Below are 17475 nucleotides of genomic sequence, written 5' to 3' on the forward strand. Positions count from 1 at the left end.
ATAATTTGTAGTTTTTCTGTACTTGGTGAAGGGTGTGTGACAGAGGTGAAGTATTTAACTAGCATGTAGGCATTTGTATCAATCTTATTTGTTGTGTTTTCTCAATAGGATATGCATTAGTGGTAAATTACTGTCTTTTCGTAAGGAAGGCTATTTTGCCTGGTAGTAAAAGGAGTTTGTTTTGCTTTTACTGGGATGTCATCAGAACCCGAATATCTTTTTTATATGGCGAGTTGTACAGGGTAATGCCCTAGATCTGCTCTGTACTCATTGCTGGGGGTTGAGGGGATTCCTGTGGATGCAGAGTGCATGTTTACATTTAGCCCCGTGATGGACATGTTCAGCGTGTCATGCCTGTGAGAACCATCTGTCAGGTGTGTCCCGGCCAAAAAAGAAATTGAGAACCACTGCTCCAGAATACCATCAGAGTCCTCCCCATCCCTGGGGTCAGGCCCCATACCTGCTCGACCCAAACCCAGTCGTCGCAACAGGTCCCCAGATTCTCCTGTAGTAACCACCTTCGGGTTCTTAGAAGCATGCAAGGGTGGCTTCTTTGTATGCTTTACCCCCGCTCCCATCATTGCCAGGAAAGCCTTATGAAGGAGTAGAACAAACTCTGGAGAAAGATCTTCTGGGTCCTCAGCCCCCTGATCAGAAAGGCTGGCCTCTGAATCTTGACTCCTATTATCATCATCCTGTACCACTGGTGACAGAAGGGGAGGGCAACCCTGCAAGCCTCTGTTGGGTGCAGAGTTCTGCACGCAATCTCCAGCGGAAACAGTCGCCCCCGAGATCCCCCCAGGGCTGCAGCTGGGGCTGCCCGAAGGACCCTCTTCTCCAGGGGACTCCCCCCCCCAAGGTCCCTTCATCACCCACTTTGCAGCCGAACACAAGGATTTACTGCTCAGTTAAGCAGACAAAGTCCCACAGGCCCAGCAGGCCCCAGTTTTGGCACCATTCCTGCAGCAGTACAGGCCCCACACATGGCTCATCTGGTGTGTCGCAAGTGCGCAGAGCAGCCCTAACAGCCTGCGTATGCTGCAACAGCAAATGTCAGCTGCCCACAAAAGGTAGTCTGAGCAGCGCATGGGAAAACCCCGAAGCAAAAGCAGAGGGTCCCGCTGGCAAAAGGCACATGGCAGTGCCGGCCCGAGGACCCGACTGACAGGGAACAAGAAAGGAAACTGCACCTGCAATCCTGTAGACAACAAGCTGCTACTTTCTTCACCGCCCCTGGAGCGAGGGAGAAGGGAAAGAACACCCCCCAACCTTCTCCTCCTCCTCAAGTGCCCTTCAGCTGCTGTTTTTTTTAAACAGCTTAATTAGCAAACAGCATACTTCCCTGACTGGCTGGTGCAGACTCAGGAGGGGGCATCAGTGACCCTGAGGGAGCCAGTCCCCTGGCTATCAGGATCTCCAGGCAGTTGACAAACACCAGTCAGGTTTTCCACCTGAGGGATGGTCCACAAAGGAGCCCAACACCTCAGGGAGCCTTCGGAACCTTCAGAAAAACCAGATCTGTCTCTCAAATTAAATTTGGTCAGACTGCAGGTTATCACCTTTACCATCTGCTAGAGACAGAGAAATACTGAGGGACTGCAGGTGGCACTCTCGGTTATGTAGCAGTGCCTCAAGGTTTTGTTCTCTGCCTCCATCTGTTGGTAGGGATGCATAAGCCACTTATTGTCTGGATTGTTCTGGGTATATAAAGGAACACAAAAATGCTGCCACCGCCTTCATTACTTTGGAAAATGCTCTGGGAGATGTGGCAAAACTGAATGGAAGTGCTTGGAAATGGAAGTGTTTGCTCAAAGCCTGGAACCAGAGAAATCTGATGAGCTTCTCTGATTGGAATGTGAAGATATGCCTCAGATTGAGAGAGAAAAAAAAGATTTCCTTCTCCTAACCACCATACTGACTGAATTTAATATTTCTGTAATGAAGTGTGGGACATGCGGAAAGCTGTTGACCTTGAGATCCAAAATTGGTCTGAATGTGCCTTTCTTCTTTGGCACAATAAAGCAGATTGAGTACTTCAACCTCTTATTTTCTGTGACAGGAACTACCACTTCTATCAAGACCAACCGATGCAGAATGGATTTTACTGCCTCGTTTGACCACAGGATGATACAAAAAGCGCCAAACTGGTCTGCTGAATTCCACAGCACAGACATACTGAATCATTTCTAAAACCCAACAGTCTCAGTTAACGTGAGCCCATTCTTGATAGAACTGCCTAAGACAAGCATGAACCAGCGGTATCTCAGCGTGGATTCTCTTACCTTCAATGGGAAAAGTAAATATCAGGCGCAGTACAAGACGTTCATCCCAACCCCCTCTAACACCTCCCTGAAAGCCATGTCCCCTGTTTGTGCCTCTGGTCTACTGAAGAACATGGATTTCCCTGACATGCAGCGATTGGCATCTTTGAACTGGCCTCTAAAAGAAGAGACTTTGAAAGAACCACTCCTTCTGTTCTCCAGTAATCTCAGTGTTTTAGGCTCCCCCAGATGTTTTGGCAGTTTTTCAAAATTCTCTCTGAACAATTTGCCCTTAAAAGGCAATTTTCAGAGACATGTCTTGGAGGCAGAATCTGCTTCCCAGTGATTCAGCTAAGAGTAACCTGTGAGCTGAGACCACAATTAGCGGCCCCCTAATTAGATCATAAAGAGAATATACTACAAAGGCCACACCTGACTACATTTCACATTACTTAAGGATGAGTGCAAGCTACCCACTGCAAGCTGGTTCAGAAGCTATTGCATCCAGCAAAGCATTGTCCTAACCACCAAGCACCACAAATCATGGTCTTTCAGGTAACTGCCATGACTAAAGTGTAACACATGAAGATGGAAAGTCCCCTGTAAAAAAGAATTCCTTGTTTAGCGGCTAGATCTTAGCCATAAACCATGCCAACTTAAGGCAAATCTGGGGCTTTCCGTTCCTCTGCAACAAAGCAAATTTTCTTACCTGTAAATATTGTCTCTGCAGAGAGGAGGTTAAATCAGCTGTAACTTGTGGGTTGATGTCATCCAACAACAATGACATGGACCCAGCTCTCAAAAGAGTATGCTCAGGAATTCTTGCATATAGTCACTGCCTCATGAACCCCTCAGTCTCTTCCAGAGCTTAAGCTTTAGCAAGGTACGTGGATATTAAATACATGTCTAATTTAACCTGTCTACAGGTAAGTAAATTTGCTTTCTCCATCAAGCAGCAGGATTAAATCACCAATAACTTGTGGGGAGTACCAAGCTTTGGGATGTATTGCAGAGCACCTACTCAGACAACCTGACCCCACCAGATGGAGAGTAGACTACTGGGTGAGTAGGCTGCACAGAATTGCTTGTGCATAGTTACTATCTCTGTAAGACAGACTGCCAGATAATAGTGGACTCTAAAGGTGAACAATTGACCAAGTAGCAGCTCTGCACATATCGTCAATGGAAGTGGCTCTCAGAAGAGCCACTTAATGAATCCTGTCAAAGTCTAATCTGAAAATCATCCAGAATATAACAACTCTATACAGTACACTAGCAAATTAGAATTTTTTTGGCAACTGCTCTTTCCAATCTATTGCAATCAAAAGGCAGCGACAAAGGAAACCAAGATTCTTTATAATTTCCAACAAGCAGCTCCTGTTGTCAATCTAGAGTCAAAGTTCCCAAAATAGAAACCTTTAATACCAGAGAACTACCAGAAGTACAATAATTTTGTGCTGCTGTAGGAGATGTAGCTCTCACCGGTACTGGCTGGAAACAGGGTGCAGAACAGGATGCATAGCAAAATCTCAGTGCCATGCCTGTTCACTCAAAGAATTTAAATGCACATACAGTTTAAAATCCACTGATTCTATTGACCAAACATTAACCTGGCATTGTGTGTGTCATTTAAAAGCACCAAGAGAGAAGTCTAAAGAAAAATATGTAGAGTGTGTGGAAATTTTCAAACATGTTTAAATATTATTTGCCACCCTACAAACCAGGACATTAAAGTATTGTAGATACAAAGCTATAACTGTGTGCTTATAGGAAGATGACTATTAGCCAATCCTCTTCAAAATATTCTTACCTTCTTAATATTCTCTGATCTCCTTTGGACTTGGTCCTCCTTTGCTTCCATCCTGGGGGGGGGGGGGGGGGGGGGGGGGGGGGGGGAAGAAGACAAAACCAGTCATGATCAAATCAGGTGACGTTAAACGTAACAAAAAAGTCATTAGAAAATTAGTTTAACTTAAAGTTTGTAACAAAGTCCAGTGCTACAGCTGGAAAGGGTACATACTTTTGGAGACGGTTCTGTAGAGTTGCATATTCAGATCTCAAGTCTCTTATTTGTTTAATCATCAACCTATACAGAAACAGTGGATAGAAAAAAAAATGTTAACATTTGCAGGTAAAGCAAAATTGCTTACCTTGTAATAGATGTCATCCCAGGACAGCAGGATGTAGTCCTCACATAATGGGTGACGTCACTGACGGAGCCCTAGTGCGGGAAAACTGTCAAAGTTTCTAGAAACTTTTGACTGGCCCTGTGAGGCCACTGAGCATGCCCAGCATGCTATGATATTCTCTGCCACAGGTGTCTCTCTTCAGTCTCGTATGTAGCAATAAGCTTTAGCAAAAAATAAAATAAGAAAAGGAATGAGACCCAACTCCGAGGGGTGGCGGGCGGGTTTCGTGAGGACTACATCCTGCTGTCCTGGGATAACACCTATTACAAGGTAAGCAATTTTGCTTTATCCCAGGACAAGCAGGATGCTAGTCCTCACATATGGGTGATTAGCAAGCTAGAGGCTGAGTCATTTTGTAATGAAGTAGCACTGAAGTACTGTTATTGAAAATGAGTCGGCCGAAGATCACAGCAGATTGGATGTAGAAGGAGTTGGGATTAAACTGGAAACAAGTTCTTTAAAACAGATTGTCCATAGGCTGAATCTTGTCGTCCTTGCTTGTCCAAACAGTAATGAGCTGCAAAAGTGTGAAGAGAACTCCATGTTGCTGCTTTACATATGTCAAGGATTGGCACTGAACGATAGTGTGCTACTGAGGTTGACATTGCCCTCACTGAATGTGCCTTTACTCGCCCTTGGAGAGGAAGGCCTGCTTTTTCATAGCAAAACTGTATGCAATCTGCTAGCCAATTGGATATAGTATGTTTACCCACTGCCTTTCCTGGTTTGTTTGGATCATAAGATACAAAAAGTTGAGTGGATTTTCTGTGGACTGCAGTGCGGTTTATATAAAATGCTAGTGCACGCTTACAGTCCAAGGTATGTAAGGCTGTCTCTCCTGGATGGGAATGGGGCCTTGGAAAGAATGTGGGTAAAACTATGGATTGGTTCAAGTGGAATTCCGTAACTATTTTGGGAAGGAATTTTGGATGAGTACGGAGAACCACTCTGTCATGTAGGAACTTTGTATAGGGTGAGTACGTGACAAGTACTTGTAACTCACTAACGCTTCTAGCTGATGTAATGGCTATGAGTAAAATAGTTTTCCATGTGAGAAATTTAAAATCGCATGAATCTATGGGTTCAAAAGGGGAACGCATGAGTCTTGTTAAGACCAGATTCAGGTCCCATTCTATGACTGGTGGCCGAATTGGTGGTTTTAGATGCGTTAAACCTCTCATAAACCTACTGACAAGAGGTTGTGTGGAAATAGGTGCATCTCCTACCTTGTTATGGTAGGCTGAGATTGCACTTAAATGTACCCGTACAGATGAAGTCTGCAGACCAGAGTCTGAAAGGTGGTATAAGTACTCTAGTAGAGAAGTAGTGGGGCAAGCAAAAGGGTCAATTTTTTTCTGCCTACCCCACAAAGTAAACTGTTTCCATTTCAAAGAATAGTTCTTACATGTGGAAGGTTTACGTGAAGTTAGAAGCACTTGAGATACGTTGGTAGCTGTAAGATCAAGCTTTCAACATCCATGCAGTCAGGGATAGGGATTGAAGGTTGGGATGGCGCAACCGACCCTGATCCTGAGTTATGAGAGTGGGAGCTACTCCCAGACGAATTGGAACCCTGACTGAGAGGTCTAGAAGTGTGGGGAACCATATTTGTCGAGGCCAATATGGGGCTATGAGTATCATGGACCCCTTGTCCTGTTGTAGCTTCACTAGAGTTTGGGTTATGAGCGGTATTGGAGGATACGCATATAGAAGGCCTGAGTTCCAAGGATGAGCAAAGGCGTCCTTGACTGACTGGTTCTTCTGTTTGTGTAGAAAACAGAATATGTCCACTTTGTGATTCAGATGTGACGCAAAGAGGTCTATTGTCGGTTGACCCCAACGTTGAAAGATCCTGGTCGCTACTGAGGGATCCAGGGACCATTCGTGTGGAATTGACGACTGAGGCGATCCACTAGTACATTTTGAATGCCTGCCAGATAAGTGGCCCGGAGAAACATTGAGTGTGTTAGGGCCCAGGCCCAAATCTGTGCAGCTTCTTGACAAAGGAGATACGAGCCCATACCTCCCTGTTTGTTGATGTACCACATGGCTACTGTGTTGTCCGTTTGGATTAGAAAAGTCTTGTGTGAAAGGCAGTCCTTGAACGCATGTAGCGCATAACGTATAGCTCGAAGCTCTAGGAAATTTATTTGAAATGTTGCTTCGAGGTTTGTCCAAGTCCCTTGTGTTTGGAGATTGTCTATGTGAGCTCCCCAACCCAAGGTGGATGCATCTGTAGTTAAAGTTATCTGTGGGACTGGTTGCTGAAAAGGTAGGCCTTTGCGCAAGTTGTCCATGTTTGTCCACCAAAGTAGAGATGATCTTAGTTGGTGGGTCACTTGAATTGGATAATGTAGTGGTTGAATGACTTGGATCCATTGTGATCTTAAAGTCCATTGGGTAACTCATGGCGAGCTGTGCCATAGGAGTGACATGAACTGTGGAGGCCATATGGCCTAGTAAAGTTAGAAACTGATGAGCTGTTTGTTTCTGTAAGTAAATGGATCTTCCTAGTAGAGTAATTGTCTTTGCTCGATCTACAGATAGAATGGCCTTTGCTAGATTGGTGTTCAATTCTGCTCCTATGAATTGAAGCAGGTGAGTTGGAGTGAGATGGGATTTTTGATAATTGATGAGAAATCCCATGGAGTGAAGTAGGGCAATTGTTCGAGTCAGTGAAGTGAGAACTCCTTGCTGAGATTGGCTCAGCAGGAGTCAGTCGTCCAGATATGGGAAAACATGGACACTTTCCTTGTGCAAGTGACCTGCTATTGCTGCTAGACATTTGGTGAAGACTCTGGGAGCAGATGCCAGTCCGAATGGCAGAACTCTGTATTGGAAATGTTGATGGCCCACCATGAAGCGCAGATATTTGCGATGAGGAGGGAATATGGGAATGTGAGCGTAAGCGTCTTGAAGATCCAGAGAACAAACCAATCTCCTGTTTGAAGTAGTGGAAGCATGGTGCCTAGAGAAACCATCCTGAATTTTTCTTTTTTCAGAAATTTGTTGAGATTTCTGAGGAAAATCTAGGATGGGACGTAGGCCTCCGGTTTTCTTTGGAATGAGGAAATATCGGGAGTAGACTCCTCTGCCCTGCTGAGTCCGGGGCACTGGCTGTACAGCCCTGGCTCTCAGAAGGATGGATAATTCTACTTGTAATTGAATTAGTTGAGAATTTTGTTGTGGGAAGAAACTTGGTGGAGATTCTGGAAGAATTGAGGAAATTTAGTTTGTAACCTCGAGAGACTATGGAGAGTACCGATTGGTCTGATGTTATGTTTAGCCAATGTCTGTGAAAATAGGATACTCTTCCTCCCACTGGCAGGTCTGGTCGAGGATTTAGGGGATGGACTTGTTCTATGGGCTGTATTTCAAAAGCCTGCCGCTGGGCCTGTCTGTGCAGGAGGTTGTGGGCGGATAGGCCTAGGCTGTCTGGCCTAGAACCGTTGTTGTGGTCTAGTTGATCTACCCCTAGAAGTTTGGGGGTAGTATCTCCTTGGCCTATAGTAAGAACGCCTGATTTCTCTTCGAGGTAGGCGACGAGAAGGTTATGTAGAGGGATCTTGTGGTATTTGAGACAGTTGACGTAAAGTCTCTGTATGGTCTTTAAGCTGTGGTACTGCTTCTTGGATTTTTTCTCCAAACAAATTGTCTCCGAAACATGGTAGGTCCACAAATTTTTCTTGGACCTCAGGCCTGAGGTCAGAGGCCTTAAGCCATGCCTATCTACGGGCGGTGATTCCAGCTGCTGCTGCTCTGGAAGCAGTCTCAAAGTTGTCATAGACCGCCCTCACCTCATGCTTTCTGGCTTCTAGGCCTTTGTTGACTATGGCCTGTGCTGGTTCCTGGAATTGCGTAGGCAAAGAAGTAATAATTTCTTCCACAGGTTCCTCTGATATTGTGTTATATACAATGGGTAAGCAGAGATTTTTGTGTTCAAGATGGCACTTTGATACACTTTTCTGCCTAATGAATCGAGAAACCTATGGTCTTTAGCAGGTGGAGTTGATGAGAGTGGGCGGGTACATTTAGACTTTTTCTGTGCAGACTCTACTACCACAGACTGGTGTGGTAGTTGTTGTTTCTGATATCCTGGAGCTGTCTGCACTAAATAGGTTGTGTCCACACGCTTATTTACTGTGGGGACAGAAGATGGATGCTCCCAGATGCGGCGTTGAAGATCCAAGAGAACCTCATGGATTGGAATAGCCAACACTTGTTTAGGCGGGTCTACAAACTGTACAACTTCTAGAGTTTATTGCCTGGTACCTTGTTCTGCTGTTAGTTTGAAAGGAATGGAGTCAGCCATGTCCTGTATGAATGTTGAGAAAGATAAATCTTCCGGAGGTGATTTTTTTCTCTGGTCTGGAGGTGAAGGTTCAGACATGAATCCTTCAGAAGACGTAACAGACTGCTGGTTATCCCAAGAATCATCTGGGTCATCTCTATAAAGAGACCTTGGAGAAGATCTGGGAGGGTAATGAAGGCCTGAAGGGCCTGGTTGTGGATCATCGGAAGAAAACAAATGTGAAGTGTCCTGAGGCTTTGTTGTTGGCAGGTTGTCGATGACATTTTGATATCTTTGTAAAAGACGTTGATAGAATGCGAGATCCTGAACTTCAGGAGGCTCAGATGATTGTTGCCTCGATGATGTAGTAGTTGTCATCGATGTAGTCGTCAGTAGAAGTGTTCTCGAAGACTTCGACGTCGTTGGAATCTAGATCGGCATCGAAGAGCCTGATGATATCTGGGCGAAGATGGACATCGATGACGTGATGAGTCTCGGTATCGTAGTAATAGACTCCATGGTTGTCCTCGGTGCCAACGAGGACACCGGCATCGGTAATACAACCGGCATCGATGCTGGTGGCATCGGCGGGATCACCGGAGGTGTGATCCTTTAAAGCCTGAATGACCGCTTGTCTGATGAGATCAGACAATTCCGGCTGTACAACTGTGGAACCAGAGCAGTTGTAAGTGGTAGCAGAGGCTGCGATGATGCATCCTGTGCAGAGGTCTGCGGAGGATCTGGCATCGATGGAGGCAAAGGCCCAGGCATTGAGGGGACCGCTATTTCCTGGGTCCGTGGCTGCTTTGCTGTCGATTCCTCCTGGGACGTCAATGCGGACAACGACAGTCGACAATGCAGATGACGATGCTTTAATTTAAGTTGGTCGATCGACTTCGATGCTGTGCACAATGGCGAGGACGGACGATCACCCGATCCGTCCGGACGAGATTTCTTAAGTAATGCTTGCTTAGTCACTCCGGCCAGAGACGACTTCCATGATTTTGAAGGGGAAGGAATCAGTTGCAGTTGGAACAAATGTTCCATTTTTTCCTGCCTAGCCTTTCGCCCTTTCGCTGTCATCTCAGCGCATTTAGGACAAGTATTCATGTCGTGCTTTTCACCGAGACAGAGGACACATTCAAGATGTGGGTCGGTGATCGACATGGTTCTGTTACATATAGGGCATTTTTTAAAGCCCCTAGCCATTTTGTTATCGACGGCTGTCGAAAGAGAATGGGAACTCGTGAGAAAAAAAAAAAAAGTTTCCAAAGATGAGAAATAGAGACCGAGGTACTCACCAGCCGGTGAAAGGAAACCCCGAGAGACTTCTATGAGAGAGAATATTCGAAAAACTATGACTTTTCAGTCAGAGAAGTTGTGAAAAACTCAAAACAGCTCCTGTCCTGCGATGCCTGTAGCAGCGCAGAAAAACGAAGACTGAAGAGAGACACCTGTGGCAGAGAATATCATAGCATGCTGGGCATGCTCAGTGGCCTCACAGGGCCAGTCAAAAGTCTCTAGAAACTTTGACAGAAAGTTTTCCCGCACCAGGGCTCCGTCGGTGATGTCACCCATATGTGAGGACTAGCATCCTGCTTGTCCTGGGATAACCTTATGCTGATGCTACAACTCAGTTCAACTGCCAAAAATCTAACCTACCTCCCCCCACTCAATGAGAACATTTATTGTAGAATTATGAAAACCCAAATGCATAAACACCACAAATCAATACAATATTTGTACTCATTAAATGATTTGTAAAATTTTGATTTCCCGAGTATAAATACTGAGAATATAAAGAGATGTGGTATAACATAATAATAATAATAAAGTTAAGGGTAATTTTCAGATTTCCTTGGCTGCTTGCCGGTCTCTGGGTGGTTATAGAAATAGCATTATAGGATTTCTTTGGGCATTTCATTTGTCCTCTTCCCTACCACCCAAATACAATCAATATTCATCCAGTTATCTAGGTAGTATTTGTTTTCAAATCACAGTCAAATATTGTACTCAAAGGATATGTAATACTGGTAAAGCTACTGTACTGGGGCATATTAAAGCACTTTTAACTTGTGTTTTATAAGAAAATTGACACAGAATGTTATAAAAAAGTATTTGAACTTAGATGATAATAAAAAGGTATCAGACTGCCTACACACATTCCTGGTATTGTAATGCCACAATAATGAAGTTTTCATGCTAAACAGACATTTTTGAAGTGTAATTCACACAATACCATTTTTCCAGTATCCACAATAAATGCTACTTACTGTGCTTTATGCTGATACTCTTGAACAACAATATCTTCTTTTTGTATGATCTGCAAAAATCTGTTGTGCGCTCTCTTATTTCTTGTAAGTGCCTTCTGCACATCTTGAGGCTTTGAATTCAAAGAATCATAGAAATAGGAATTGGCACCTGCCAAAACATAGGACTAGTTTAACTAGATGGTAAAAACATTGTTTATGTTCAGTTTTGAAAATGCTTTTGTCCAATTATCCCATACAATTTCAGTTAAAGTAATGCCATAGCCTTTCTAGCCCTAGAGAAGGAAGAAAATACCCAGGGACAAATTCAAACCTTTTCCTCTTGCACAAGCTCCCCCATAGAAAAATGTTATGCAAGGCAGGGGTTGGGGAAAGAGAGGACTCGCTAGCCTGGTGATAGCCACTTAAGCAGTGTTTTGGTTACGTGTTTAATAATTCATTCTCACCAAGAATCAAAACAAAAAACACTACTAGTACTATACATTTTTAAATTTTAAAATATTAGATTTTTTAATTTGAAAAAAAGTTTACTGGAAATGCCCAGATCACCTAACCCAGGCACTTTCTGATAAACATTTGACTCAAGAAAAAGCAAAATTGCTTACCTTGTAATGGGTGTTATCCCAGGACAGCAGGATGTAGTCCTCACATATGGGTGACGTCACTCACGGAGCCCTAATGCGGGAAAACTTCTGGCAAAGTTTCTAGAAGCTTTTGACTGGCAGCCTGGGGCTACTGAGCATGCCCGGCATGCCATGATATTCCCTGCCACAGGGGTCTCACTTCAGTCTCGTATGTAGCAATAAGCGTTAGCAAAATAAAATAAAAGTCTGAGGCCCAACTCCGCAGGGTGGCGGGTGGGTTCTGTGAGGACTACATCCTGCTGTCCTGGGATAACACATATTACAAGGTAAGCAATTTTGCTTTATCCCAGGACAAGCAGGATGCTAGTCCTCACATATGGGTGATTAGCAAGATAGAGGCTGAGTCATTGTCCATGAAGTTAGCAGTGATGCGTTGTTGAGAAAATGAGTCAGCCGAAGATCATAGCAGAATGGTTGTAGAAGGAGTTGGGATTAAACTGGAAACAAGTTCTTTAAAACAGATTGCCCATAGGCTGAATCTTGTCGTCCTTGTTTATCCAGACAGTAATGAGCTGCAAAGGTGTGAAGAGAACTCCATGTTGCTGCTTTACATATGTCAATGATTGGCAGTGAACGAAAATGTGCTACTGAAGTTGACATTGCTCATACTGAATGTGCTTTTACTCGCCCTTGAAGAGGAAGGCCTGCTTCTTCATAGCAAAACTATATGCAATCTGCTAACCAGTTTGATAGAGTATGTTTGCCCACTGCTGAACCTGACTTATTTGGATCATAAGAAACAAAAAGTTGATTGGAGTTTCTGAGGGATGTAGTGCGATTTAAATAAAAAGACAATGCAAGTTTACAGTCCAAAGTGTGTAAAGCTCTTTCCCCTTGGTGAGAGTGAGGCCTTGGAAAGAATGTGGGTAGAACTATGGTTTGATTTAAGTGGAATTCCGTAACTACCTTAGGAAGGAATTTTGGGTGTGTCCGGAGAACCACTCTGTCATGTAGAAACCTTGTATAAGGTTCATATGTGACAAGTGCTTGTAACTCACTAACTCTTCTAGCTGATGTGATGGCTATGAGGAAGATAGTCTTCAATGTGAGAAATTTGAGATCACAAGAATGTATGGGTTCAAAAGGAGAACGCATTAATGCTGTTAAAACCAGATTCAGATCCCATTCTGTGACTGGAGGCCGAATTGGTGGTTTAAGGTGAGTTAGACCTCTCATAAACCTACTGACAAGAGGTTGTGTGGATAAAGGTGCATCCCCCAGTTTGTTATGATAAACTGAGATTGCACTCAAATGTACTCTGATAGATGAAGTCTGAAGACCAGAGTTTGAAAGATGGTATAAATAGTCTAAAAGAGAAGTAGTGGGGCAACTGAAAGGATCAATATGGTTCTGTCTGCACCACAGAGTGAACCTCTTCCATTTGAAAGAATAATTCTTCCTAGTGGAAGGTTTGCGTGAAGCTATAAGCACTTGAGAAACATTTGTTGACAGATTGAGTGGTTGTAAGATTAAGCTTTCAACATCCATGCCGTCAGGGATAGGGATTGAAGGTTGGGATGGCGCAGCCGACCCTGATCCTGAGTTATGAGATTGGGAGCAACTCCCAGGCGTATTGGATCCCTGACTGAAAGGTCTAGCAGTGTGGGAAACCATACTTGTCGAGACCAGTATGGGGCTAAGAGTATCATGGTCCCCTTGTCTTGCTGTAGTTTCACTAGAGTTTTCGTTATAAGCGGTATTGGCGGATACGCGTATAGTAGGCCTGAGTTCCAAGGGCGAGCAAAAGCGTCCTTGGCTGGCTGGTTCTTCTGTTTGTGTAGAGAACAGAAGTTGTCCACTTTGTGATTCAGATGCGACACAAAGAGGTCTGTTGTTGGTTGTCCCCAACGTTGGAATATCTTGGTCGCTACTGAGGGATTCAGGGACCATTCGTGTGGTTGGAACTGACGACTGAGTCGATCTGCTAGCACATTCTGAATTCCTGCTAGATAAGTGGTCTGTAGGAACATTGAGTGGTTCAAGGCCCAGCCCCAAATTTGTGCAGCTTCTTGACAAAGGAGATACGAGCCCGTACCTCCCTGTTTGTTGATGTACCACATAGCTACTGATTTGTCTGTTTGGATCAGAACAGTCTTGTGTGAAAGGCAGTCCTTGAACGCATGAAGCGCATAATGTATAGCTCGAAGTTCCAGAAAATTGATCTGATATGTGGCTTCGAGTTTTGTCCAAGTTCCTTGAGTTTGAAGAGAGTTTATGTGAGCTCCCCACCCCAAGGTGGAAGAATCTGTAGTTAATGTTATCTGAGGGACTGGTTTCTGGAAGGGTAGGCCCTTGCGTAAATTGTCCTTGGTTGTCCACCATCGTAGTGATGAACGTAGTTGGTGGGTTACTTGGATTGGATAGTGTAATGGCTGAATGACTTGGATCCATTGTGATCATAGAGTCCATTGGGTTACTCTCATGGCGAGTCGTGCCATAGGAGTGACTTGAACAGTTGAGGCCATGTGGCCTAGTAAGGTAAGAAACTGATGGGCTGTCGCTTGTTGTTGTAAGGAAATTGAGTGCGCCAACAGGGACAGTGTGTCTGCACGATCTTCTGGTAGAAAAGCCTGTGCAATGTCTGTGTTTAATTCTGCTCCTATGAATTGTAGTAGATGAGAAGGGTTCATGTGGGATTTCTGATAATTGATGAGGAATCCCAGTCTGTGAAGTATAGCTATTGTGCGATTCAGTGAAGTTATTGCTCCTTGTTGTGATTGACTTTTGATGAGCCAATCGTCGAGATAAGGAAAAACATGAACACCTTGTTTGTGTAAGTGTGCTGCTATCACTGCTAGGCATTTGGTGAATACTCTGGGAGCTGAAGCCAGGCCGAATGGTAACACTCGGTATTGGAAATGCTGATGGCCTACTGTGAATTGCAGATACTTGCGATGAAGCGGGAATATAGGAATTGTGTATAAGCATCTTGAAGATCCAGAGAACAAAGCCAATCTCCCTTGTGTAGAAGTGGAAGCATGGTGCCTAGAGAAACCATCCTGAACTTTTCTTTTTTTAAGAATTTGTTGAGATTTCTGAGATCTAGAATGGGTCGTAGTCCTCCGGTTTTCTTTGGGATGAGGAAATACCAGGAATAGAATCCTCTGCCCTTCTGACTGTGTGGTACTTGTTCCACAGCTCTTGATTGCAGAAGAGCTGATAATTCTGTTTGTAATTGAAGTATGTGATTGTGATTGAGATGGGAATTGTGTGGTGGAAACTCCTGAGGAGGTGATGTGAAGTCAAGGCGGTAGCCTTGATGAATTATCGAAAGGACCCAATGATCGGATGTTATTGATGTCCACTCCTTGTAGAAATGGGTTATTCTTCCTCCAACTGGCAAGGTGGTTTGGGGATTGGAATATAGGCCTTGTTCTCTGAATTTCGTTTCAAAAACCCGAGGCAGGGCCTGTTTGAGGAGCTGGTTGGGGCCTCGCAGACCGCTGTTGTCTCTGTTGAGGTCTTTGTTGAGACCTTGGAGGTCTTGACCTAGAAGTGGGAGGATAGTACCTTTTTGGCCTATAGAAAGGGCGTTTTGTCTCCCTACGCAGTGGTCTGCGACTTGTGTGCGTTGCAGGGTCATGAGGTAGCATGGAGAGTTGCTTTAGAGTCTCCGAGTGCTCTCGAAGCTGAGCCACAGCGCCCTGAACTTTGGTGCCAAATAAATTATCTCCCTGACAGGGAAGGTCCACCAGTTTGTCCTGGACTTCTGGCTGTAAATCAGAAGCCTTTAGCCAGGCCCACCTTCTGGCGCTAATGCCTGATGCTGCTGTTCTGGAAGATGTTTCAAAAGCATCATAGGCGGCTGACCTCGTGCTTTCCTGCATCCAAGCCTTTTTGAATTATGTTTTGAGCTGCCTCTTTGTGTTGAGGCAGAGAAGGTACAAATTCTTCAATCTGTTTCCAGAGATTTCTCTGGTGTTGAGTCATGTAAAGTTGGTATGCTGCAATCTTTGAGTTGAGCATGGCCCCTTGATAGATTTTTCTTCCCATCTGATCCAAAAATCTGTTGTCCTTTCCTGGAGGGATTGAGGCATGAGTTCTGGTCCTGCGAGATTTCTTTTGAGCAGATTCAACTACAAGTGAATTGTGAGGAAGTTGAGTTTTCTCAAATCCTGGTGCAGATTGAACGAGATAGGTAGAATCTACCCTTTTATTAACAGCAGGAGTTGTACAGGGGTGTTCCCAAATCCTCTGCTGGAGTTGTAGTAGCACTTCATGGATAGGGATGGCCAGATTGTGCTTAGGAGGATCTACAAACTGTAGAATTTCCAGTGTCTGTTGCCTCATCTTTTTCCGCTTGTAGTTGAAAGGGTATGGACTCAGACATCTCTTGGATAAAAGAGGAAAATGAAAGGTCCTCTGGAGGTGACTTTTTGGGACTGAGGTGGAGAGGGATCAGACAAAGTCTTCTGATGAGGGCTCAGATGCGGTATCTGACCAGGTATCAGAAGTTGGTGTTTGATATGGAGCAGGCATAGGCCTTTGAGGTGGAGGTATCCCAGAAGGGCCTTGTAATGGATCTTGTGGATCAGGTGAAGTTTCTTGTTCCTCCTCTTCTTGCCCAGGCATAATAGGCAATGAAGCTAGAAGGTCCTGATATCTCTTAGTGAGCAGGCTGTGTAATGCTGCTTCAGAATTGGAAGTGTCTGAAGCTGTAGTAGAAGGTTTTGGCAAAGAATGCTTGAATTTCCCCGATGACTTTTGCATGGAAGTGGTTTTCCTTTGCAAAGGAGGTTTGGATGGTGCCATTTTATAGAGAGACATCGGCTGTGTAACAGATGGCATCGATGATGTCGTAAAGGAAAACATTGAGATAGGAATCATCGATGTTATAGGTCGGGTTGGCATCGAGAATGGTAAAGGCACCGGTGGTATCGATGGGATGAATGCCTGAACAGGCTCCGTCATCGATGTTGTCATTTGCATCGAGGTAGACATTAGCGGAATCGAAGGCATTGAAGATACTGCTGGCATCGGCGTATACGCCGGCATAGACTGAACCGTCGGCATCGGCTGTAAAGCCGGTATCGAAGAAACTGACATCGGCGATCCCGCCGGCATCGACATGGGTGTCGGCATCGGCGATGGCGCCGGAATTTGTTGCTTTAAGGCATCGGTGACAATTTGCCTGATTAACACAGTCAAGTCAGGAATCGAAGTCGATGACTGCTGTAAGGTCGATGGTATCGATGTTGGAACCGAGGGAACGGAAGTCACTGTAGATGAAGACTATTTTTGCTTCTTAGCGCTCGGTTCATCCGGCGGCGGAAGCAGCGGGATAGATCGATGCCGTCAGTGCTTATGCTTCAATCTCGGTTCAGATACCGACCTCGTCGATGAAGTAAAAGGTGTTGGTGAAGAGGCATCGCCCGAACCCTCTGGAAGTCGTTTCTTGAGAAGAATCTTTTTAGTTAGGCCTACCGGCGATGATTTTGTGAAAGTTATCGGTGAAGGCCCCGATTGGATTTGAAAAATCTGTGCCATTTTTTCTTGGCGAAGTTTTCTGCCTTTTGCAGTCATCTCCTGGCATGCTGGACAGGAAGCGATGTCATGCTGTCCTCTGAGGCACCGAACGCATTCTACATGCATGTCCGTTATGGACATTGTTCGGTTACAGGCTGGGCACTTTTTGAAGCCTGATGCCATCGTGACTCGACGTCCGATGAAAAAATGCTAAATTTATTAGCGGAAGCTAATTTCTTTGTCACCATCCGGTGACAATCACTATGAGACCCGAAATGGGGCAAAAGTTTTAAGAAAATATTGACTTTTTTTGTCAACTTGTGAGGAAAAACCTCACAGGGCTCCTGTGACCGC

General features: G+C 44.6%; 1 protein-coding gene across 1 annotated transcript in view; it reads right to left on the reverse strand.

Moving 5' to 3' along the window:
- The window catches only part of HAUS6 (HAUS augmin like complex subunit 6), a 345826-nt gene that overhangs the window by 233467 nt on the left and 94884 nt on the right, over nt 1–17475 (reverse strand). Inside the window, exons 5-7 of the mRNA XM_029608783.1 lie at nt 11015–11162; nt 4282–4347; nt 4072–4123 (exon numbers count right to left, since the gene is read on the reverse strand). Of these exons, the coding sequence (XP_029464643.1) occupies nt 4072–4123; nt 4282–4347; nt 11015–11162 (266 nt within the window). The remainder of the gene's footprint in view (nt 1–4071; nt 4124–4281; nt 4348–11014; nt 11163–17475) is intronic.

This window comes from Rhinatrema bivittatum, chromosome 1 (genome assembly GCF_901001135.1).
Source record: "Rhinatrema bivittatum chromosome 1, aRhiBiv1.1, whole genome shotgun sequence".
Classification (NCBI taxonomy): Eukaryota; Metazoa; Chordata; class Amphibia; order Gymnophiona; family Rhinatrematidae; genus Rhinatrema; species Rhinatrema bivittatum.